The 26,633-nt window shown below is 36.2% G+C and overlaps 1 protein-coding gene across 8 annotated transcripts in view; it reads right to left on the reverse strand.

Annotated features, from left to right (window-relative positions):
* mapk10 (mitogen-activated protein kinase 10) overlaps positions 1-26,633 on the reverse strand; it is a 58,612-nt gene that overhangs the window by 10,249 nt on the left and 21,730 nt on the right. For 7 of the 8 annotated variants that reach the window (XM_061927095.2, XM_061927094.2, XM_061927097.2 and 4 more), the window contains exons 3-9: positions 22,704-22,873; positions 15,463-15,592; positions 15,186-15,244; positions 11,269-11,407; positions 10,131-10,296; positions 9,594-9,665; positions 1,899-2,081 (exon numbers count right to left, since the gene is read on the reverse strand). In XM_061927095.2, coding sequence (XP_061783079.1) covers positions 1,899-2,081; positions 9,594-9,665; positions 10,131-10,296; positions 11,269-11,407; positions 15,186-15,244; positions 15,463-15,592; positions 22,704-22,873 — 919 coding nt within the window. Of the gene's footprint in view, positions 1-1,898; positions 2,082-2,298; positions 2,371-9,593; positions 9,666-10,130; positions 10,297-11,268; positions 11,408-15,185; positions 15,245-15,462; positions 15,593-22,703; positions 22,874-26,633 lie in introns of all 8 variants that reach the window. The other variant, XM_061927101.2, reaches the window with a different exon arrangement.

Here is a 26,633-nt window from a genome sequence, read left to right on the forward strand (position 1 = left end):
ATTTTATGTTAGAGTTGCAATTTAGACTACTGGCTGTCAATATTTAATATCTATGTTTGTCCACCAGATGGTGCCACTCTTTCCCATTTAAAGCATGCAGCAAAATGTTACTCTGTTTTGCTCATCTTTGTCTTTTTCAGTTTATTTTGCTGTATAAATGATGAGTGTGTCACTATTAATGCTGGATAATTGTGTACATGTATAAAAAAAAGTATGCGTGTTTTTATCTACATTTTGGAATGTGGGGGTAAAACTTTATTATAATAAAACTGTATTTATGTAAACACACTGGCTTTTAAACTATTAATTATTAATTAGTATTCATTATTAATGTGGATATTCAAGCCTGAAATAGTTTTAAAAGATTGATTTAATTAAAGTGGAACATTATATTTAAGTTTATACTTTTTTATATTCAAATGTGAGTTGATTGAATTCAAGACTATCTATCTATCTATCTATCCATCTATCTATCTATCCATCCATCTATCCATCTATCTATCTATCTATCTATCTATCTATCTATCTATCTATCTATCTATCTATCTATCTATCTATCTATCTATCTATCTATCCATTTATCTATCTATCTATCTATCTATCTATCTATCTATCTATCTATCAATCTATCTATCTATCTATCATCCATCCATCCATCCATCTACCCATCTATATTGCTTGAGTTCAGAGGAATTTGTCGTGTCGGGCTTACTTCCTGCCATTGACAACATGAGCTTCTTTCTGATCTCCACGACTGATGAATATTTTAGCAGCCAACAGCTTCAATGTCACAGCACAGAGGCCACAAAAAAGAAGTGATTGCCACTTATTTTTTACATGCGGCCAGTAAAAGGAAGGAGAAGTAGGGCAGCATTAAGAACAAATCACCATTGCTTAACAACTCTAATGTGGATCAGCGTCCAAAAGTGCACCTTCATAGCACCCACCTCCTGAATTGCATGACATATTATCTAAGAATTAAAGACGTTATTTCGTATACATCTATATGTATTCATTTATTTTTGTCTATAGCATACAGTGCTAAGTATTTTCAGTTGTTATTTATTATTTTTTATTATTTATAAGTATAGTTTTTAATTGTTTTATTTATAATTATTTAGTTTTAGTTTATTAATTTTTATAAGCCAGCCTTTAGTATTTTTTCCTTTTAAAAAAATGTTTATTGAATGTTATTATTCCTAGCACAATGCTGTTTTTTATTAATGATTATTTGTTTTATTTTCATTTTAAATCAGCCTTTTCAAAACATATTGATTTTTTTGTTAGGTTTTATTTATTGCAGTAAAATGCATGGCACAGAATGTTTGTCAACTGTGGAATTTTAAAACGCAAACAGTGCTTAATATTTGACATTTGTATGTAAATAATTGATTTGATTTATATATTGTTTTATTAATATACTGTATATAATTGTATATGTTATTGTATTTTTAAACTTAAGAGTATAGAATAATTCTGTAAACTATTTTTATTTATTATATTTGTTTTATATAATTTCATACTATCATTTTCGAAATAATATAAGTTTTTAAGCCAGCTTGTCTCAAACCCGAGGTTATTTAAAAAAAAAAAGTTTTATAAAATAGTGTTAAATACTGTAAACTTTTGTAAGGATTTTTATTTTGTTTTTCAATATAAATCCCCCAAACAGGAGAAGACAGATTAGGAATAGTGATGGGTCGCCACAAGTACAGCGCCCCAAACAAATTGACAGTAAATGTCAAGGTTGTGGCTAAATGTGATGCATTTTTGGTAAGTTTGAGTTCCCGGGATGAACCAGTTCGTACCAGGACTGGAGTGGAAGTGGTTTGAAGCAAACACATAAAAAGAGGCATGTACTTTTTTTTTTTTTTTTAAACCTTTGGTTATACTCTCACCTTTCAGTTTGTTGTGCTCGGAGTCTGCGGGGAAAAGGCAGTCCGGGAAGAGTTTGGGAAAGGTGAGACCTGCATACTTTGGCCGGTTCTCCACGTAGTTTCTCACGGTGGGTTGGAGCTTCTTCATGAACTCTGCCGCCGGCGTGCCAAGCTGCTCGATCACCTTGTTCCATTGGTCAATATCTGGTGCGGATGGGTGGGTTTAAGGGAAAAAGGCACACTGGAAATACCTAGACCATCACTAGAACATTCAGATAGACCTCTGAGCAGTGTTGTCTTGAGCTCACTAAAGAGTGCCACTTGAGAAAGTTCTACCACAGGTTGTTGTTAAATTGCCCACTTCCTGTTAGCGCTCATCATCTCCTAAGGTCTAATTAGGTGTTGGCTGTCAGAAGGATACGGTCCGTCCCAGGGAAAACCACTGTCCCTCTAATCACCTCTCCAAAGATGCAGCCGACTGACCACATGTCCACTGGGCTCACATACAAACAACCGCACACACAAACTGGAATTACCCACAACTCCAAAACAACCCTCCTTCCTCAGACCTACACAAGCTTTGGCTGTTGTTTCGCTAGAACATTATTAATCGCATCATTCCCCAAGTAGAGGTTGAAATAACAGTGGACCAAAGAATGACCCCTGTGGGACTCCACTCTATACTTTTTGCATCATGTGATGTCATAGTTGAAGAATAGGGACGGAATGATAAGATATTGTTAAGGACTAAACTGTTTTTATTTAAGTGTGCGCTACTTGGCTGCAACCAGCACAGGCACTGTTGACTCAGTCGCAACAAGATTGTAATCAAAAATAGAAACAACATGACGTCAGCCATGGAAAGTTAGGTTACGTCCACGCAATGACACAACTCATTAGAATGGCATTGAAACAGGAGTTCAAAACATTCAGAGTCTTGCTTTATTTTTCAGTTTCAGCTTATTTAGAACATGTACACTATACAGTGTGATGCATCACATATTTCCAGTTGTTTCATTAAAGCATGTCCGAAAAGGAGTAGGAAGAAGCAGATCTTATTTAATTCTACCCCTTTTTATTTCATAGCAGTTTTATCCGATTTCTTTGTTCTCGTTTGTAACAGAACAGTGTATAAATAAATAAATATACCATAAGTTAACAAATATTAAATAATGAATATCTAATTTTTAAAGAATTAGAAAGTCTCAAGATGTTTATCATAATTGTTCTTCTTTGTGCTTTGTGAACATTTGTCGTCTCTTAAATAGAATCATATTGGTGCTTTGTTTGATTTCCTTGTGTAATCCATTCCATGATTTAATTCCACATACGGATATGTTAATGGTCTTAAGTTCTGTACGAGCATACACCTTAGATTTTCCTCTAAGGTTATATTTCTCCTCTTTTGTTGAAAATAAATGTTCATTCTTAGGTAGCAGGTTATAGTTTGCTTTGTACATAATTTTAGCTGTTTGTAAATGCACCGAGTCGTTGAATTTCAATATTTTTGATTCAATAAATAAAAGGTTTGTATGTTCTCTATATCTAATATTATGTATTATTTTAATTGATCTTTTTTGTAACACCGTTAGTGAATGAAGCACACATTTGTAGTTGTTTCTCCCATATTTCTACACAATAACTCAGATATGGTAACACTAGTGAGCAGTAGAGAATATTAAGTGATGTTTGGTCCAGAACATATTTTGCTTTATTCATTATTGACTTGTTTATTGCTACTTTATGTTGTATATTTTTTACATGAGATATCCAGTTCATTTTATCATCTATTATTACACCCAAAAATGTGTTTTATTTTATCCTTGCAATATCTACTCCGTCTAGTTCAGTGGTTCTTAACCTTGTTGGAAGTACCGAACCCCACCAGTTTCATATACGCATTCACCAAACCCTTCTTTAGTGAAAAATAAAATGTTATTTTTTTTTCAAATTCAAGACAAAGTTATATGTTTTTGGTAACACTTTAGTATGGGGAACATATTCTAAGTAACAAAGACTTAATTTAGAGTTATTTGGACACTAGGGGAACATATTCTAAGTAATAAAGACTTAATTTAGAGTTATTTGTTAGGGTCAGGGTTAGAGGGTTAGGGTTATAATAAGGCCATGCCGAATAAGGCATTAATAAGTACTTAATAATGACTAGTTAAGAGCCAATATGTTACTAATTTGCATGTTAATAAGCAACTAATTAATGGTGAATATGTTCCCCATACTAAAGTGTTACCATGTTTTTTTACTGGTGCATGAACATCACATCTCTCGTTTATGTTTTCCTTGGTAAGCACTTAAACGCAACATTTTTACTATTGATGTACTTAATAGACATTTGAACGCAACAATCTCGTTAATGTTTTACTTGGTAAACACTTGAACACACCATCCTTACTATTGATGTACTTAATAGACATTTGAACGCAACACTCCCACTATCATTTTACATGGTAAACACTTGAACACAACATTCTTACTATTGATGTACTTAATAGACATTTGAACGCAACACTCCTGTTTATGTTTTACTTGGTAAACACTTGAACACAACATTCTTACTTTTAATGTACTTAGTAGACATTTGAATGCAACAATCTCGTTAATGTTTTACTTGGTAAACACTTGAACGCAACATTCTTACTATTGATCTACTTAGTAGACATTTAAACGCAACACTCTCGTTAATGTTTTACTTGGTAAACACTTGAACGCAACATTCTTACTATTGATCTACTTAGTAGATATTTGAACGCAACACTCTCGTTTATGTTTTACTTGGTAAACATTTGAACACAACATTCTTACTTTTAATGTACTTAGTAGACATTTGAATGCAACACTATTATTTTACTTGGTAAACACTTGAACACACCATCCTTATTATTGATGTACTTAGTAGACATTTGAACGCAACACTCCCACTATTATTTTACTTGGTAAACACTTGAACACAACATTCTTACTATTGATGTACTTAGTAGACATTTGAACACAACACTCTCGTTAATGTTTTACTTGGTAAACACTTGAACGCAACATTCTTACTATTGATCTACTTAATAGACATTTGAACACAACACTCTCGTTTATGTTTTACTTGGTAAACACTTGAATGCAATATTTTTACTATTGAAGTACTTAATAGACATTTGAACGCAACAATCTCGTTAATGTTTTAATGTTCAAACAACAAAACCAACACAGTGCATAAACTCACAACAAATTACACACCTGCAAACCAGTCAGCTGTTGCCGTATCCGTAATACGTCGATAGGGAGAAGTTTGTATTTACACGATGAGTCGGGTGTGTTTTGACCTCGGCCGAACCCCTGAGGCCAACTCATCGAACCCCTAGGGTTCGATCGAACCCAGGTTAAGAACCACTGGTCTAGTTGTATTTGTGTTTGACTTTTTATTCTACTGTTACCATATAGCATTGTTTTAGTTTTACTGAGATTCGAATATAGTCGGTTTTTGTCAAACCATCTTTTTAATTTGTTCATTTCTTCTGTTATTATTTGTATTTGCTTCTGTGTGGTCTCTTCTGAACAAAACACAGTTGTATCGTCTGCAAATAATACTAACTTTAAGTCCTTTGTAACTTTACAAATGTCGTTTGTATGAAGATTGAACAATTTTGGTCCAAGTATTGATCCATGAGTTACACCACAAGATATGTTCAGCTCTGTAGACGTGTGTTCTCCTATCTTCACGGACTGCATCCTGTTGATTAAGTAACTTCTTATCCAGTTTAAGACCAAACCTCTATTGTCATACCGTTCTACTTTGTTTATTAAGATTTTATGATCGATTGTGTGAAATGCCTTTGTTAAATCCATAAACACCGCAGCGGCACATTTTTTGCTATCTATTGCATTGGTGATCTCTTCCGTTATTTCAATCAATGTCATTGATATTGAAATGTTGGCCCTGTATTCGTATTGGTTGTCATTTAGTGTTTCATTTTTATTTATGAAATTGTCCAATCTGTTAAACGCCAAGGCTGCCCTTTGTCACCGATTCTGTTCATAACTTTTATGGACAGAATTTCTAGGCGCAGTCAAGGCGTTGAGGGGATCTGGTTTGGTGGCTGCAGGATTAGGTCTCTGCTTTTTGCAGATGATGTGGTCCTGATGGCTTCATCTGGCCAGGATCTTTAGCTCTCGCTGGATCGGTTCGCAGCTGAGTGTGAAGCGACTGGGATGAGAATCAGCACCTCCAAGTCCGAGTCCATGGTTCTTGCCCGGAAAAGGGTGGAGTGCCATCTCCGGGTTGGGGAGGAGATCTTGCCCCAAGTGGAGGAGTTCAAGTACCTCGGAGTCTTGTTCACGAGTGGGGGAAGAGTGGATCGTGAGATCGACAGGCGGATCGGTGCGGCGTCTTCAGTAATGCGGACGCTGTATCGATCCGTTGTGGTGAAGAAGGAGCTGAGCCGGAAGGCAAAGCTCTCAATTTACCGGTCGATCTACGTTCCCATCCTCACCTATGGTCATGAGCTTTGGGTTATGACCGAAAGGACAAGATCACAGGTACAAGCGGCCGAAATGAGTTTCCTCCACCGGGTGGCGGGGCTCTCCCTTAGAGATAGGGTGAGAAGCTCTGCCATCCGGGGGGAGCTCAAAGTAAAGCCGCTGCTCCTCCACATCGAGAGGAGCCAGATGAGGTGGTTCGGGCATCTGGTCAGGATGCCACCCGAACGCCTCCCTAGGGAGGTGTTTAGGGCACGTCCGACCGGTAGGAGGCCGCGGGGAAGACCCAGGACACGTTGGGAAGACTATGTCTCCCGGCTGGCCTGGGAACGCCTCGGGGTCCCACAGGAAGAGCTGGACGAAGTGGCTGGCGAGAGGGAAGTCTGGGCTTCCCTGCTTAGGCTGCTGCCCCCACGACCCGACCTCGGATAAGCGGAAGAAGATGGATGGATGGATGTTAAACAATTTTTCAATAGTTTTAGAGAATTGTGGAAGTAGAGAAACAGGTATGTAGTTTGTAAACTGGTGTTTGTCTCCAGTCTTATAAATTGGTACGATTTTTGCTATTTTTATTTTATCTGGGAATTTGCCTGTTTGAAATGATAGGTTGCTGGTATATGTTAAAGGTTCTAAAATCTCTTCAATAACCTTTTTTATTGTCTCAATATCAATTCTGCTACAATCAGTTGATGTCTTGGATTGACATTTTTTCACAATATTGATTATTTCCTCTTTTGTCACTCCTTCGAGGAACATCGAGTTGGGATTTATGTCTATAGTGTCATTGTGTCATTCAAGTCCATAAATGAATGACTTCTCATTTCTCTGGATTGCAGCATACAAAACTGTAAACACATACTGTAATTGTCCATTTTTATTCATAAAGTGCTGCAGTAACTGTGAATTTGAAGTATAATCTCTATGCATCCCACTGGGGACAGTGGGGGGGCTTCACGATCTTAAAGACGTGATAACAGCGCTCCAGACAACATGCACACGTTGAAATATTTATTATTCAGAAATAAAACATCATTATCCTTTTTTCTTTTTTTTTCAACAATATACTCAACAACTAACTACTTTTTTGTGTGATTATCAGAAAGAATTCAGTGTGTCGGTTAAGTTGACACAGTTGAGCCACAAGTGTCATTATGGTTAGTTTGCACCTCAGTAACATACAGAGAACATAAGGTGTTTTTTCAAATAGCGATTATATGCACTATAAAATAAATGTATACATCTTAAAAATTGTAGAAAATGAATGGATAAATAATGACATATTTAAATATCTGCTGTTTGAAAAATGAATAATTCAAATACATATTTAAAAACATTTTATATATGTAAAATGTATACACTGTATACATCCATCCATCCATTTTCTACCGCTTGTCCCTTTTCTGGATTGTGGGGGCTCCAGCCTATCCCACAGTGCATGTATAAAAAATGTACTGTATACAATTAAAGATTAAATAATATGAGCTATGTACTACAAAATAATTTCTTAATAAATATTTATATAAAAAAGTAACATGAGAGTTGAATAAATAAATATTACTACCTCATAATTTTACTAATAGTAATACCAGCGGTGAGGGATGTTGTCAAGCTAAAGAAAGAGTCCTATGGGGTCCTTTTGGCTCATGGGACTCTGGAGGCAGCAGACAGGTACCGACAGGCCAAGCGGTGTGCAGCTTTGGCGGTCGCAGAGGCAACAACTCGGACATTGGAGGAGTTCAAAGAAGCCATGAAAAACGACTTTCGAGATGGCTTCGAAGCGATTCTGGACCACCATCCGCTGCCTCAGGAGTGTGAAGCAGTGCACTGTCAACACCGTGTATGGTGGGGATGGTGTGCTGCTGATCTCGACTGGAGATGTTGTGTTTCGGTGGAAGGAATACTTCAAAGACCTTTTCAATCCCACTTACACGTCTTCCAATGAGGAAGCAGTGCCTGGGGACTCCGCGGTGGGCTCTCCTATTTCTGGGGCTGTGGTTGCCAAGGTAGTTCAGAAGCTCCTTAGTGGCAAGGCCCCGGGGGCAGATCTGCCCAGAGTTCCTTAAGGCTCTGGATGCTGTGGGGCTGTCTTGGTTGACAAGACTCTGCAGCATTGCGTGGACGACGGGGGCAGTGCCTCTGCATTGGCAGACTGGGGTGGTGTTCCTCTATTTAAAAAGAGGAACCGGAGGGTGTGTTCCAATTATCACGGGATCACAAACCTCAGCCTTCCCGGTAAGGTCTATTCAGGTGTACTGGAGAGGAGGTTACGCTGGATAGTCGAACCTCGGATTCAGGAGGAGCAGTGTGGTTTTTGTCCTGGTCATGGAACTGTGGACCAGCTCTATACTCTTGGCAGGATCCTTGAGGGTGCATGGGAGTTTGCCCAACCAGTCTACAAGTGCTTTGTAGACTTGGAGAAGGCATTCGACCGTGTCCCTTGGGAAGTCCTGTGGCGAGTACTCAGAGAGTTTGGGGTATCGGACTGGCTAATTGTGGCTGTCCGCTCCCTGTATGATCAGTGTCAGAGCTTGGTCCGCAATGCCGGCAGTAAGTCGGACCCGTTTTCAGTGAGGGTTGAACTCCACAAGGGCTGCCCTTTGTCACCGATTTCAGCGATTCTGTTTGCAACTTTTATGGACATAATTTCTAGGCGCAGTCAGGGCGTTGAGTGGATCCGGGAGAATTAGGTCTCTTTTTTGCGGATTACGTGATCCTGCTGCCTCGGGATCCCCCCCGGGGAGCTTGACAAAGTAGCTGGATAGAGGGCAGTCTGGGCTTCTCTGCTTAGGCTGCTGCCCCCGCGACCCGACTTGGGATAAGCGGAAGAAGATGGATGGAATTTTACTACTACTAATAATATCACAGACAGTATATAGTATAATTGTTTAACATTAATGTTTAGTAATATATACAGATCAAAAATAAAAACCTAACCACAGTACCGGTAACTACAAAGTGCATATACTGTATGTGAGTACAAATGTTTTCATCCCTGTATAAATTATAATATGTAGACCTACAGTATTTAATCAATAAATTACCTGTGATATAAAATGTATCATATAAAACTACTGTATGTATATATATATATATATATATATATATATATATATATATATATATATATATATATATATATATAAATAACATATTTAAATACATATATTTATTGTTTTCTTTTGTTTTTTAAATAATTTTAAAAAGACACACTGCGGGTGTCAACAAGGATACAGTCCCGCCCGGGGAAAAGGATTTTGTGGCGCACCATTTCTCCCATAATGCACCCCACCGACCATATGTCCACTGCACGCACCGAGGTGATGCCAAAAGAAGGAAGGAAAGCAAACATTAGTGTTAGGAAGCCATCTAGGAGAGAAAGCACGTATTAATATGCTAATTAGAGTGCTATGTCACATAGGGATAGTACATTGTTATAGAAATACAAGTGATCTACAAAAAAAAGAGCAGAAGAAGCTCAGCAAAGTAAAGTGGGATTACAATGGCAGGAAATTTAATACAGAATGAGTCATAACAATTTAAAGTACAGTATTTTGCTTCTAATGGCTTAATTAATGTTGTGCTCCAGTCAGAAGGACTGTTTTGTTTCCCTGTTCAGCGTCTATTACACTGAATTAATTATTATCCTTCCTTTAACGTATAGCAAGCAGTATTACGTTACAAAATAAATTTGATTTACAACTAACTCGAGTACAGTATATGTGATATACAAATCAAATATAACAAGTGTGCATCCAGGACAGTTCTTACCGTTCTCTTTGTATCCCATGCCCAGTATAACCTCGGGAGCTCTGTAGTATCTTGTCACCACATAAGGGGTCATCATGAAGCTAGTGCCCGCGGTCCTAGCTAGACCGAAGTCTAGGATCTTCAGAGTGCAGTCTGACTTCACCACTATATTGCTCGGTTTCAGGTCCTGCATGAAAGGAGTAAAAACTCTTCACATGCTGGTATCTGATGAATAGTCTGTTACACGGTCTGGTTGTAATAGCGTTGCCAAAATGTTAACATTGCTAATTATCATAAAAGTGTAAAATATGTAACCACAAATCAAATGTCACACTGTCAATAATTCACAAAACTGAAATAAGAGTTAAACGGTCTCTCTGTATGTTTTAAGTAAAAGTGTAAAAATAAATTAAGCATTGTTACTATAATATTTTTAGTCCTGAATGTAATTTAAGCATAATGCATCTCACTTTAAAAAAAATCTTAGTCTCTCACAAGTGTAAAAATAAGTTAACCACTGTAAAACATAAATACAATAAAACCTTAACTTTGACAACACACATTTGTTGACTCTGTAGTCTGCACAAACACAACAAAAAATAAAATAAAATGCAAAACATAGGTTTAACCTTGGAAATGTCATGAGGTACACTGGCGTCTTGTGTGGTGAAGTTCTGTGTGAGTTACAATTTTTGGCGATGAAATGATATACGTGTATATATGATATACTTTGTAAAACGTTGTAGGGTCAAGTTAGTTGTTTGACACATTAAGTTTCGTATATCAACAGAAATCACTGCAAAAACAGTGCTTTACACGCACTTCAAACTTGAAATCACTGTTCTGTATTGAATATAAAAAATAGAAAGTAAGTGTCCGCTGGGGCACTGCCCCTCCTGTGCCCTAATGCAAATATACCCCTGCTGCTCTATACCATTTTTTTAATGGGCTGCCCTACACTAGGTGGCGCCAAAATTCAGCTTGAAAAAAATAAAGAAAAACATTGTTTTTAACTAACTTTAGTTATGTTTAAAGTACACGTACATTTTGTTTTACTTCCTATGGGAAGGAGTAATCTTTCATACTGTAAATGCCACAGCAAACATCAAAAGAATGTTAAGTAGGTGGACAAGTTTACATACTGTATAGACTCTCCTACCCTGTGAATAATGCCTGCTGAATGCAGATGTTTGATGCCACACAACATCTGGTAGAGCAGGTAGGACATTCTCTCGTGGTCGAGTTCCATCTGAATCACCTGGCATAGGTTGGCATCCATCAGCTCCATTACTAGGTACCTGCGACAAGGTGTGTTCATCAACAAAACAAATCAATTGCTTGGCATTCACAGTACCAAATAATATATTGGGGCAGCGTGGTTCGGATGGTAGATATGATATATATATATATATATATATATATATATATATATATATATATATATATATATATATATATATATATATATGTATATATATATATATATTTATATATATATATATATATATATATATATATATATATATATATAAATATATATATATATATATATACATATATATATATATATATATATATATATATATATATATATATATATATATATATATATATATATATATATATATGTATATATATATATATATTTATATATATATATATATATATATATATATATATATATATATATATATATATATATATATATATATATAGTCAAGGTTACTGTGGTTTATTCGTTATACAGTGCTCAATACCGGGGTAGAGCGGAATATACGTTAGGTCAAGAAAAAACACAAAGGCTATTTCATCCCTACAATCCTGTTTCGCAGGTTTCCCTGCTCTTCAGGGGAGTTAAAGAGCAGGGAAACCTGCGAAACAGGCTTCTAGGGATGAAATAGCCTCTGTGTTTTTTCCTGACCTAACATATATACTGTTTGTATATACAGACAGTATATACATATATGTGTGAGTATATATATATATATATATATATATATATATGTCTTAATAAGGTTATCCAAAAAATAGGCCTGTTTCATGAGGGGGGTACCTAGGGGCTTTCATCAAGGGCTTTTTGGTACGGGGGGGTTGCTTGGTCAAATTCAGCTTTGCTAGATGACAGCATCGATAGCCTTTTATTGATTCCGGTAGGTATTCTTTTCGTGGTGGTGGGTGGATGGTTGCTGTCATGGTGCACGTATTGGAGTGTTGTGTTGGGTTTCGTGAATGGTTGGTAGCTACCAACCAATTCGTGAATGGTTGGTAGCTACCAACCAATTCGTGAATGGTTGGTAGCTACCAACCATTCACGAAACCCAACACAACACTCCAATACGTGCACCATGACAGCAACCATCCACCCACCACCACGAAAAGAATGCCTACCGGAATCAATAAAAGGCTATCGATGCTGTCATCTAGCAAAGCTGAATTTGACCAAGCAACCCCCCCGTACCAAAAAGCCCTTGATGAAAGCGGATACAATTTCACCGTCACCTATGAACCCACGCCAGGAAACCAGCCAAAAAAGAACAGAAAACGAAACGGCATCATCTGGTACAACCCCCCATACAGCAAAAACGTCTCAACGAACATTAGACACAAATTCCTCAACCTGATTGACAAACACTTTCCCAAAGACAACAACCTAAGAAAAGTATTCAACAAGAACAACATCAAATTGAGCTACAGCTGCATGAACAATATACGACAAATCATCTCAAACCACAACAAAACAATTGCAAATGAGCCGTCGACCCCCAGTCAGAACGACTCCAAAACCAACAAAGCATGTAACTGTCGAAAGAAACCTGATTGCCCCCTCAACGGGGGATGCTTACAAACATCAGTTGTCTACCAATCTAAGGTAATACGCAAGGACATTAACACATCCGACACATATGTAGGATTAACCGAGGGTGAATTCAAAACCAGATGGAACAACCACAAGGCTTCTTTCAGGAACAAAAACCTGCGAAATACCACAGAACTCAGCAAACACATTTGGGACCTCAAAGACAATAATGTTGAATATTCAATAACATGGCAAATTCTTGCATCCAGCACACCTTACAATAGTGGTAATAAAAGATGCAACCTATGCTTGAAAGAGAAACTGTTTATCATCTACCGTCCAGACCTGTCATCCCTCAACAAGCGCAGCGAAATTGTAACAACATGCCGCCATAGACGGAAACACCTCCTAGGTAACACATGAACCAATCACCACGCCCCTAGGCCAGCCTGTACCCACCCACTCTGTGCCCTATATAAACCATGGTATGCGAATGCTCCCATTAAAATCTCCTGACGATTGAGGGTACCCCCCTCATGAAACAGGCCTGTAGAGATGAAATAGTCTTGTGATTTTTTTCCCCACACATCCATATATATATATATATATATATATATATATATTTATTTATTTGTACACAGATATATATGTGTATATATACATATGTATGTATGTATATATATATATATATATATATTTGTACACAGATATATATGTGTATATATATCTGTATATATACATATGTATGTATATATATATATTTGTACACAGATATATATGTGTATATATATCTGTATATATACATATGTATGTACAGTATATATTTATATATATATATATATATATGTACACAGATATATATGTGTATATATATCTGTATATATACATATGTATATTTGTATGTATACAGATATGTGTGTGTATACAGTGCTGTCAAATGATTAACATTTTTAATCAGATTAAAAACACTTTTTTTTAACACTTCTTATACACTTGGATCATTTATATTAACTTAACAATTTTTTAACTCAATTGCAGTTTCATTGTCAGAATGTACAGGAAATGTTTTTAAATGCGGTCTCAATAAATTGTGTGAATAATCTGCGTATACATGAGTAATGCGATAAATGGGTTATACTTGTATAGCGATTTTATACCTTCAAGGTACACAAAGCGCTTTGACACTATTTCCACATTCACCCATTCACACATCCATTCACACACCCATTCACACACACATTCACACAAACACACAAACACTGATGGCGGAAGCTGCCATCCATCAGGAGCAAGGGAGAAGTGTCTTGCTCAAGGACACAACGGACGTGACTAGGATGGCAGAAGCCGGGGATGTTTTGTGATTCATTATTTGTGACAGCCCTAATATGTACTGTATATGTATATAATTTTAATATTATATTATGATATACAAAAATATTATTTAGAATATATATTATTTGATTAAATTTCACACTGAAATGATCTTAAAAATCTGTTTTGTAAAGAAATATATAACAATAATACAAAACATATTAAAAATATTATTGGCGCATTTCAGCGATTTTTAAAAATTTCACCCATGTATTAAACTGATATTGTCATTTTTTAAATATTAGAAGAATATACAGTAGAGGCCAAAAGTTTGGACACACCTTCTCACTCACTGGGTTTTCTTTATTTTCATGACTATTTACATTGTAGATTGTCACAGAAGGCATCAAAACTATGAATGAACACATGTGGAGTTATGTACTTAACAAAAAAAGGTGAAATGACTGAAAACATGTTTTATAATCTAATTCATTCAAAATAGCCACCCTTTGTTCTGATTACTGATTACGTTGTGGCTTGTGCAGCCTTTTGAGACACTTGTGATTTAGGGCTATATAAATAAACTTTGATTGATTGATTGATACTGCTTTGCACACTCTTGGCATTCTCTTGATGAGCTTCAAGAGGTAGTCACCTGAAGGGGTTTTCACCTCACAGGTGTCATAGTTTTGATGCCTTCAGTGACAATCTACAATTTAAATAGTCATGAAAATAAAGAAACGCATTGAAATGAGAAGGTGTGTCCAAACTTTTGGCCTGTACTGTACATGCTGTTTTTCCACCCACTTTTAAAGATTCTTACACTCTGTGAGGGTTGTGTTCTCACCGTGGCAATTACTGTAACCAAATCAGTTACATGATTTGTCCATTTAACGACACACAAGTAGCTCTCATTTGACATTTTAAACATATTTTGTGCTTAATGAACTTAAATACCCAGTACTCACACATCTTGAAAGTCCTCTAATGATTTCTGTGGTGTGAAGACATTTAATAAACTGATAATCTGCAAGAGAAGAGGAGGAGTAAAGTCAGTAATACAACATTTGCATACAGAAATGTGTTCCAGAAAAGTCAATAGTCAGCTGCAGCATGAGAGATAACGTTTCCTCTTGAGCGAGTGCAGTCCATTTCCGCAGGTGTGAAATTTAACATTGTCACAGTATCAAACTCACTCCCGTCCATTTTGTAGAGAAGGAAAAAGTAGACGCATTGTCTCCTTACATTTTTGTGATTGACACATTTCATGAGCACCAACTCCCGGTACGCCCTCTTGGCATGGGTCTGGTTCTGGAAGGGTCTACTCAGCTTCTTGATGGCTACATTTCTATCTAGGACAGCATCATAGCCCGCACTGTCCAAGAAAAAACAGACATGGAAACAAGAATGATTAGGAGAAAAAAAAACCAACAATAAACAGATGCTGTATATCCGGTCTTGTCGTCAATTCAATTATAATGTAACATTCAACGTAGTTTTGAATTGATAGCGTATTATTACTCAAATAAAACAGTAGCTGCTGCTAACTACATCTACATTAATTACTATTTGGTAAGGAATAAGCCATTTTACAAAAACATGAATTATAATTCTAAAAAAGGAACATAAACAAATAAAAAGGGCCAAATGTATTTTAAGTGTGCAAAATGGATCTTGACAGTGGAATAAAAAAATGTAAATATCTCTCTGTATTTAAAAAAATGTCAATCATGATGATGAAAAGATATGACTGAAAATAATTATTTCTTCATTATTGGTTTAATTCTTGTCAAATGAAAATATGGCTTTCGACGTTGAAAGTCAATTGTTGTATTTGTGAAAATAGGGGGCAGATAATATAGGTTTTTGACTTATTTCTGCTCCTTTTCATTCATATTTTTACTTTAATATTATGTTGATTGATTTATTTTAATTGTATTCCTTTGTTTGATTTTTTTATGAATGAAATAAATAAATGAAAGTCAAATTTGATAGCTTTTGGTAAGAAATGAGCCAGGTTTTACAATAAAAATGCAGTTTACACGATTTTGATTTGTTTTTAAAAAAAGACAAATCTATTGTATTGGGAATGTTTGAGATAGAAAGTAGCTTAGGTAGATGACTGTTTTATGATGATTTTAGCTTAGGAAAGCTTGAAATGTGTAATTAATTAATCAATTTGGTGAGAAATAAGCCAGGTGATACTAAATAAAGGAACATAGACCGAAAGAAAATAAGAGAGTAGTGTGGTAAAGTTTTTAAGATTCAGCTAAGCGGTTAAAAAAACACACACACACAATGTTTTAAGGAAAATGTATTTTAGAATGTAACAATGTTTGTTTTTTAAACTTGAACTGTGTAGCCATTATTATTACAGTATTGATGCAATATTCAGCACAAAGATGAGTGTGGCTGGACCCAGTTAGAAAGTAAATGATTTATTCTTTAAAAGGAACAAACAAGAAAAACAAACATTTAATTTATTGTGAATATTTTTGAGAGAAAGTAGTAGAGGTATCGAACTGTTTTAAGATGATTTTTGGCTTAGCTAGCTCGACAATTTGAAATAATATTGCCAATTTGGTGAAGACTAAGCCAGGTTTTAAAATTAAAATGCGCTTACATTAAGGGTGATGCTTAAAAAAGCAGCAGAAACAAAAAGAAAGTAAAAGAGTAGTGTGGTAGTTTTCAAGATGAAGCTAAGCAGCTAAGCTAAGTGCTAACTTGCTCTGACCACACAAAGGTGTACATACAGTTATTATTATGTGTGTTGACATAAAGAAATATACTTTTTAAACATGTGTAAACCTGTTTGTTTAGAAGTACTTGAAAAATGTGTAAAGTTACAATTGCTTGATGATTTAAGATAGCTAGTTAGGTTAATCATTGCACCACCATGTCAAACTATGACCACAATAATAAACATTGCGTGAATAATCAAAACAGAGCATTAATAATTTATGAAACCGGATGTACCTGCAGTACATACCTCAAAATCGAATTGGCTTAGCAGCCCCTCGATGGTAAAGATACTGCGTGGGGGTTTGAGTGTCTCTTTGGGGACTGGGGGCCCAGGGATGATTTGTAACCATGGTAATAGTGGGGCCGACATTTACAACAACAAAAAAAAAATCACACACTAACGCATTGATCCAAAAGGGGTTTGAGTCAGCCTTAGCAAAGATGAGAGAAAGATGACATCACAAGCAGCTCAAGTACTTTCGGCCTTCATCCCCTTCCTCATCCTCACAGAGAGTCATAAGGGCAGGGATGTGCGCAGATTGGAGGGCGAGTGGGAGTTATCTGTGCCTTCATTTAATCTAAGCTCTGAGTCTTTTAATTATTTGACATATAACGGATGTCTGTATGTAAAATAAAAAAAATTTTTTAAAAAAAATAAAATATATATATATATATATATATATATATATATATATATATATATATATATATATATACACACACACGTGTATATGTGTGTGTGTGTATGTATATACTATATTGCCAAAAGTCCTAATCACTTGGCCCGGCCACAGGTGTATAAAATCAAGCACTTAGGCATGGAGACTGTTTCTACAAACATTTGTGAAAGAATGGGCCGCTCTCAGGAGCTCAGTGATTTCCAGCGTGGAACTGTCATTGGATGCCATCTGTGCAATAAATCCAGTCGTGAAATTTCCTTGCTCCTAAATATTCCAAATAAATGGGTTATACTTATATAGCGCTTTTCTACCTTCAAGGTACTCAAAGCGCTTTGACACTATTTCCACATTCACCCATTCACACACTGATGGCGGGAGCTGCCATGCAAGGCGCTAACCACGACCCACCAGGAGCAAGGTTGAAGTGTTTTGCTCAAGGACACAACGGACATGACGAGGTTGGTAGAAGGTAGGGATCGAACAAGGAACCCTTAGGTTGCTGGCACGGCCACTCTCCCAACTGCGCCATGCCGTCCCCTATATAATTATACAATAAATAAATACAACTGTCAGCTTTTTTATAAGAAAATGGAAGAGTTTGGGAACAACAGCAACTCAGCCACAAAGTGGTAGGCCACGTAAACTGACAGAGAGGGGTCAGCGGATGTTGAAGCGCATAGTGCAAAGACTTTCTGCGCAGTCAGTTGCTACAGAGCTCCAAACTTCATGTGACCTTCCAATTAGCCCACGTACAGCACGCAGAGAGCTTCATGGAATGGGTTTCCATGGCTGATCAGCTGTATCTAAGCCATACATCACCAAGTCCAATGCAAAGCGTCGGATGCAGAGGTGCTATTCTCGTCTCAGTTACGTAAGTAACATAACAAGTGCAAGACTCTTTTCATGGACAACCCTGGCTCTCGTGTCGTTTTAAAGACAAAAAACCTCAACTGATTTCTATTTCGTGTTTACACTCAATTTACCTAAGAATTCAAAACCGAAGGTTATTAATTGAAGGGGTTGTAACCGACGTAGCCGGACCGGCCACTTCTTGAGCCGGATATCCGGTCGCAACGGTTTATCGCTAACAACCTTAGTAGCTTCCCTCCGCTTTTAAGTGGGGGGACAGGTCCTGACTTTTGTTTGCGCTTCGTTATAGTAGTCAGTAGTTCAGAGTACCTGCCCTTTTTGGAATCTGTAGAGGGAGTTTTGGAGAGTCCTCCCTCAGTTGATACCCTTGTTCTACAGGGGGACTTCAACGCTCACATTGGCAAAGACAGTGAAACCTCGAGAAGCGTGATTGCGGAAACGGCCGCCCGGATCTGAACTTTTGTGCTTGTCACAGCTTGTCCATAACAAACACTATGTTCAAACAAAAGAGTGTCCATATGTGCACTTGGCACCAGGACACCTTTGGACTGCAGTTCGATGATTGACTTTGTGGTTGTGTCATTAGATTTGCGGTCTCATGGACAATTGGGTGAAGAGAGGGGCGCAGCTTTCAAATGATCACCGCCTGGTTGTGAGTTGGCTGCGATGGTGGGGGAGGACGCCGGTCATACCTGACAGGCCCAAACATTGTGAGGGTCTGCTGGGAACGTCTGGCAGAGTCTCCCGTCGGAGAGCGTTTAAATTCAAACCTCCGGAAGAACTTCAAACAAGTTCTGAGGGAGACGTTGGACATTGAGTCTGCTAGGACTATGTTCCGTGCCCCTATTGTCGAGGCCGCCGATCAGAGCTGTGACCGCAAGGTGGTTGGTGTCTGTTGTGACTGTAATCCCAGAACCACCAGCGGTGAAGGATGCCGTCAAACTGAAGGAGTCCTATCAGGGCCTTTTGGCTAAAGGGCAGCGATCATGTACCGACAAGCCAAGCGAGGCAAAACTCCGACATGGGAAGAGTTCCGGGAAGCCATGGAGAACGACTTCCGGACAGCTTCAAAGCTATTCTGGACTACCATCCACAGCCTCAGGAAGGGGAAAGAGTGCACTGTCAACACCATGTATGGTGGGAATGGTTAAGATCCTGTTTTTGACAGAAACACTAAAGGAATGCGCTGCAAAAACACTAGTCAAAGATCAGTCAGAAGTCTGCTGTTTTTAGGACCAATCGCAAAAGCCTTGGTCGAAAACCTTGGAACGCTTTGCTGATTTTAGGAATCTATTTTGCAAAAAGCTATACAAAGATCGTGTGTATCACAGAAACACTGTTTTTTTTTAGAAATCTTCTGCAGAAACTCCAGTTAAAGTACATTTATGGGAAAAGAACCAATTGGTAACGCTCTGGTCAAAGATCATTTATGTGACAGAAACACAGTGTTTTTAGTGATCTACAGTGGGGGAAAAAGCTATTCAAAGATCCTGTATATGACAGGATTACTGCTATTTTTCAATGGATTTGCCGACATAAATAAAAAGTTGAATAAATACGTAATAAGTATGACAGAACAAAGTCATTAGCACATACTAGAGTGGTACTGTGACTCCTGTCATCTAAATTAGATTATGTTCCTAATGGATCAGTGAGATATTAAAGCCGTTTTCGTGGTGGTGGGATTTAGTTGGCTTGGATGTGATAATAGCGTCACCATAGGGCACTAAAATGACAGCTGCAAGCTTCGCCAGACGACATTTTAAATTAGATTTGAAGGGCTTTTCTGACATGCAACATCCTTTAAACTGGCACAAGCCCAGCAGTGAGTAAGTTAGCGAGTCAGCATAAATTGCTTTGGGAAGGGCAGGAAGGACAACAGCACTATGCGTACAGTACTATTAAATCATTACGGTCAATGAAACGCCTCATTACGATACCCAAAAGGATTTTACAGTAAAAACACTTTCTGGGAGCTGTGCAGCCGTTTGATGACTCGATGCTTCCTTAAGGTGGATGCTCAGCAGTTGTGCATTGAATTACAACGATGGCGCTCCCTCTGCAGTCAGGATTAAGTGGCCTTGCAGGGCGGTCCCACTTGGCCCACATTTTATTCTAACCGGCGCATGGCACACAACAAGGGTTGGCACCATAAATTAAAATGCATCGATTGTCCTAACAGTTTATTCAAACAGAGTACTCTGGCCAGCACCAGCATTACGGCTAACCAAGACAAATTGGTTCTAGAAAAATGTCGGTAAAGACGAGCCTACAGTCATTATATAATAGGGATGATAAATATACAATTAAGAAAGTATATGTTATGAAAAAAGCGGTAGCATTTTGATATAATATACAAAACATTTTTAATGTTACCATAATGAAAGTATAGCACAAAAGGGGTATTAAGATTAAGATAATTTGTGGTATAGTACGGTGAAAAATAGAGGACTAATTTTGGGTTGTTTTTTTAATCATGGGAATAATATGTTACAATAGTAAAATGTAACAATAATAAAAAGCTGTTTTTCTTTTTAAAAAATGTGTGTGTGTGTGTGTGTGTGTGTGTGTGTGTGTGTGTGTGTGTGTGTGTGTGTGTCCTTTTTTTTATATATATGTCTAAAATTAAAGAAAATAATATAGTTTTTTAGAAAAACATATACACAGTATAGAATTTTTTTTACAATAACAAAAAATTAAGTTATTTTTTTAAATATGGTGTATTTCCAAGCAAAATGCTGGTAATGACTAACCTGCAGGCAAAATATAATATAATAATTTGCATTAATAATATGTAATATAGTCTGAGAAAAATATATATAACTAAAAGAATAAAGGAGTAGGGTTTTGTTTTGAAAATTTAGAAAATGTGTTACAAAAATATTACAATAACAAAGCTGTAATACTGCAAAAAAAAGTAATTTTTTTTGAGAAAAAAATAGTGTCACGAACCGAAAAAAGTGTTTGCGCTACAATAATAAATTTGTTATTGTACATGGACATTCTTTTTATAGAAATGTTGTTTTGATTTAAAGAAAACAAATATTACCATTGCAATAATAGAGGCATACTATAATGAATGACATAAAAATACAATGACTGACATAAAAATTTTGGGAGAGAAAAAAATTACATTATGTGAAAAAAGTGTTAACATTACAGCAATAAAATTGTAATAGTACATGAACATTTTTCTTAGTAGAAATGTTGTTTTTTTGTTGTTTGATTTTTTTTTAAATGTGTTACCTGTATTACCATTGCAATAATAAAGTTGTAATACAATAAATGATATAAAAAAATGCAGGATTACAAGAATTAAGTACAATTTTGGAAGGAAAACATTTTACATTATATGAATAATATTTAAATGTTACAGCAATACAATTATATATGAGCATATTTTAATTAGAAGTTGTATTCCTTTTTAGAATAACATGCATTATCATTGCAATAATAAAGTAGTAAAACAATAAACGAGAAAATAAAGTTGTAATATTACAAGAATAAAGTAGTATTTTGGGTGAAAAAATTTACCAAAAAAAAGTGTTAAAGGTACAATAGTAAAATTGTCATAATACATGGACAATTTCTTATACAAATGTTTTCATTATGGAAATAATTGTATTACCATTGTAAACATTAAGTGATAATCGAACAAGAACAAAAAGTCGTAATATAATAAATTGCCATTTTGGTGAAAAAATGTCAATCGTAATATAATACACAAGAACAAAAGTGGTATTACTGCAAGAGTATAGTAGTATCGGTACAAGCTTTAGCAGTAGCCTAGCAAACATTGCTGTCCCAAAAACAACATAAATTAAAATTTAAAAAAAAAAGACAAACCACCAGAAACCATTTACACCCTAAAATGAACTGTAAATGTGGCCCACAGAAATGTGATTTTATTGAATTTTTTTGCTTAGTATTTTTATTTCTAATTACCGGTAATACATTTTTTTAGTCATTATTAGCTCTTTGGATAAAGGATTTTTAATGGATTACCTGCCTCAACAATTTTCCATTCATTTATTTAATTTATGTTGGAGTTTGTGTAATTCCATCCTGAAGTTATCATACCTAAAAGTCTGCATTACACAGCAGCACTGTTCCAATAAACATAATTAACAACTAAATTAGATTCCATTCAAAAAATGTGTGAAAAAAAAGAGCAACTCTCAGCAAACGACCTACCAGACAATCCCCTGAGCTCCAGAACCAATGGGCTTTAAATTCTGGTAGCGTTTTAGAACTGTGAAGGTAGAGTCTCCCACTTCCACGCTGTAGAACTGGTTGTCCACTTTGCTTTTACTCATGTTGTAATGTTTGGCAATATATGACACATCCACTTGTTTTCCAAAACCCTGTGTGAAGCCAACGAAAGGAAAAGGTTACATTAGCAATGTTTAAAAGAAAAGTGGAAAATGGCTATTATTAAATACATTTTTAAAGTAATCAAAACAATCAAATCATTTTTCTAAATGTTGTTTACATTTTTTGTTTTCTAAACGCTTGTTCCTTTTTACAAGAAAAACAGGAAACATGACTTTTAAAAATTAGAAAATAAATCACAGGTTTGATAAACATTTTAGTCATATTTTCGCTATGGAAAGACTGTATCTCCAAATTTTCTAAGATTTTTTTAAATTAAAAACAACAATCTTGTAAAACCTTGCAAAATTTGGAGGTATACATTTTGCATATTGTTGAGTTTCTATGAAAAGAATGAAAATCAAAAGTTTTTAAACTTTATGCTAAAACAACAAATATTCCTTCAAAACTTTTGTTTTTCAAATAAAGACCAAAAAAGGACATTTTTTGAAGATACACGTTTTTCATGTTGGTGCTGTGCAATTAAAATAATGCATTTAAAATTGTTTTCATTTTTTTCCCTTTAATTTGAGAAACAAAAACTTACATTTATACATATTTTTTCTCAATAAAAGAAACCACTCACAAAATGTGGAGATACATCTTAACAATTGTATTAAGATCCTGTAAAAGCATGTATCTCCAAATTGTTTTAAATTTAATTTATTCCACAAAAACAACACAAATAAGTACATAAATTTTTTTCAAACAAGAAGAAACCACTCACAAAATGTGTAGATGTATATTAATAATTGTGTTGATAACCAGTAAAAGCATGTATATGTAGCTCCAAATGTTTCACTTCTTTAATTTGAAAAATGACACTTAGTTTTGTTTTAAATAAAAAGAACCCACTCACAAAATATGGAGATATATATTCATAATTATGTTGATGTCAAATTTTCCCCATTTGTTGTATTCGAAAAACGACAATTTACCCCTTTTTTTTAACAAAAAAAAAACACTAACATAAAATGTGAAGATACATCTTCAGATGTTTTTTTATATCCAGTAAGAACATTTTCCTAGTTTGAGAAAATGTACATATCTTAGTTTTTTTTTTAATTTAAAAGAAACCTCTTGCAAAATGTTGTTAATATCCAGAAACATTTATGTTTCACCATTTTTTTCCTGTTTATAGCTTCATAATTGTGTTAATATTCAGTAAAAGCATATACCCCCAAATTTTGCACAAGTCCTTTTAATTAGAAAAATAATAAAAATTTAAAAATCTTTGTTTATTTTTAACAAAAAGAAACCACACACCACACAATGTGGCGATACATCTTCATAATCTCTTGATATCCAGTAAAAGCATGTACCTCCAAATTTTGAATAATTCGAAAACAACAAAAACAATTTTCAAACTTTTCTTTCTTTTGCAAACACACAAATACACAACCACCACATCCTCTTTGTTGTATTACTACAGGCCAATAAAAAGCATGTATATCCAAATTGTGTGAGGTTTGTCGATCTAAAAACCAAAAATGCTTTTGTTTTTACAATAAAAGAGGGAAAAAACTAATCACAAAAATAGGACATTGTTTTTCCTATTTTTGTGGCAAAACAAATAACACTTTTCCACAAAAAAAAACTTAAAAAAAACAACAACTGACACATTTTGGAGATACAAACCAAGCATTTGAATGTTGTAAGGAGCCCAGTGGTTCTCAAATTTTTTTCACCAAGTTCCACCGTAAAAAACACTTGGCTGTCCAAGTACCACCATAATGACCAGCGTTAAAATACAGTAGTGTAGTTGGCCTAAGTATTCATTAAAAACAAGGCAGACGTTTTATTTAACAAGTGTATTTAATATTTTTGGCCACTATAACATTGCACACAGTTTGAACTGTAACTGTAAAGTCAATACTTAATAATTAAATGATTAATTGGCGTAGGGCTCGGCGATATATCGGATTTCTAAGATATATTTGTAAACAAGATATGAATTAATAAAATATCGTAATATCGATATAATGTATTTCACGTTAAAATGACCAAATGCCGCTTATTTGTTGTGTTCCTTGTTGTCCCCCGCTCACCCTCCATGGGCTACTAAACCCCTCCTTTTCCTCCTTCCAAGACGCGCTTGCAGGTATAAGAACATCCATGATTGGTTGGTTATTTACTATGATGAGTCACGATTGGTTAGGGACAGACCAATCAGAGGCAAGATAGGGCGGGTCATCAAACCAAGAAGGGAAATCACAAAGTGCCTGCCTGCAAATGTATTTTTTTATCTGAGTTTGATACATTTTGTATTATTTGCAAAGCTATGTTATTTATTTTACGTAGATATAATATTTTCTAATTTTATTTATGTTATGTAATTCTGTGCTACTTAAACAGTTTATTTTCTGTGCTGTTAATACCCATCTTGACTAACTGGGTTAATAAAAGTGCTACTGTCATTCACTTCAATTTCACTGAATATCGCTCAAAAATGAATATCTTTATACGTATACTTTCACCAAAAAATATAAAGACATATATATCGAATATCGAGTTTAAGTAAAAATATATCGATATATACTTTTTCGTCCATATCGCCCAGCCCTAAGTTGGCGTACCACTAGATCAGGGGTCGGCAACCCGCGGCTACGGAGCCGCATGCGACTCTTCGATCACTCTGATACGGCTCAGCTGCATACTTGCCGACCCCCCCGATTTTCCCGGGAGACTTCCGGATTTCAGTGCCTTTCGCAGAAAACTCCCAGGAATAATATGCTCCGATTTTCACCCCTTCAATAATTATAAGGGCGTGCCATGATGGTACAGCATTTAGCGCCCTCTACAATAGGTATTAATAGCGTGCCAGCTCAGCCTCTTGTTATATGCATCTTCTGCTTGCACACATGAGTGACAGCAAGGCATACTTGGTCAACAGCCACACAGGTTACACTGACGGTGGCCATATAAAACAACTTTAACACTCTTACTAATAATGCGCCACACTTTGAACCAAAACCAAACAAGAATGACAAACACTTTTCAGGAGAACATCTGCACCTTAACACAACATATACGCAACAGAACAAATACCCAGAATCCCATGCAGCCCTGACTCTTCCGGGCTACATTATACACCCCTGCTGCCACCAAACCCCGCCCCCACCCCAACCCTGCTCCCTCACACATCAAACCCCCCCCCCTCTGTGCGTCGGTTGAGGTGGGCGGGGTTTGGTAGCGGGGGTGTATAATGTAGCCCGGAGGAGTCAGGGCCGCATGGGATTCTGGGTATTTGTTCTGTTGTGTTTATGTTGTGTTACGGTGCAGATGTTCTCCCGAAATGTGTTTGTCATTCTTGTTTGGTGTGGGTTCACAGAGTGGCGCATTATTAGTAAGAGTGTTAAAAAAATTTATATCGCCACCGTCAGTGTAACCTGTGTGGCTGTTGACCAAGTATGCCTTGCTGTCACTTACGTGAGCAAGCAGAAGCTCCATGCAACGTGTGGCTGGGCCGGCACGCTGGTTGTAGTGGGTGCTAAATGCTGTACTATCACGGCACGTACAAGAGAATACTTGCCCTGATATTCGTAGTCTGCCGGAAAAATCGGGAGGGTTGACAATTATGACGAAGCGCCATTCATATAAAACCCGCGGGCCGCACCAACATTCAATTTTCATATTAAGGTGTGGGCTGCGTTTCTGAGACCCTTGATTTATACATAGCACAAAGCAAAAAAAAAACTTTGTATGCAATGTGATTTCATTTTAAATTTCAAAAGATTTTTGTGGCTCCCATTG

The sequence above is a fragment of the Nerophis lumbriciformis genome, linkage group LG32 (genome assembly GCF_033978685.3).
Source record: "Nerophis lumbriciformis linkage group LG32, RoL_Nlum_v2.1, whole genome shotgun sequence".
Lineage (NCBI taxonomy): Eukaryota > Metazoa > Chordata > Actinopteri > Syngnathiformes > Syngnathidae > Nerophis > Nerophis lumbriciformis.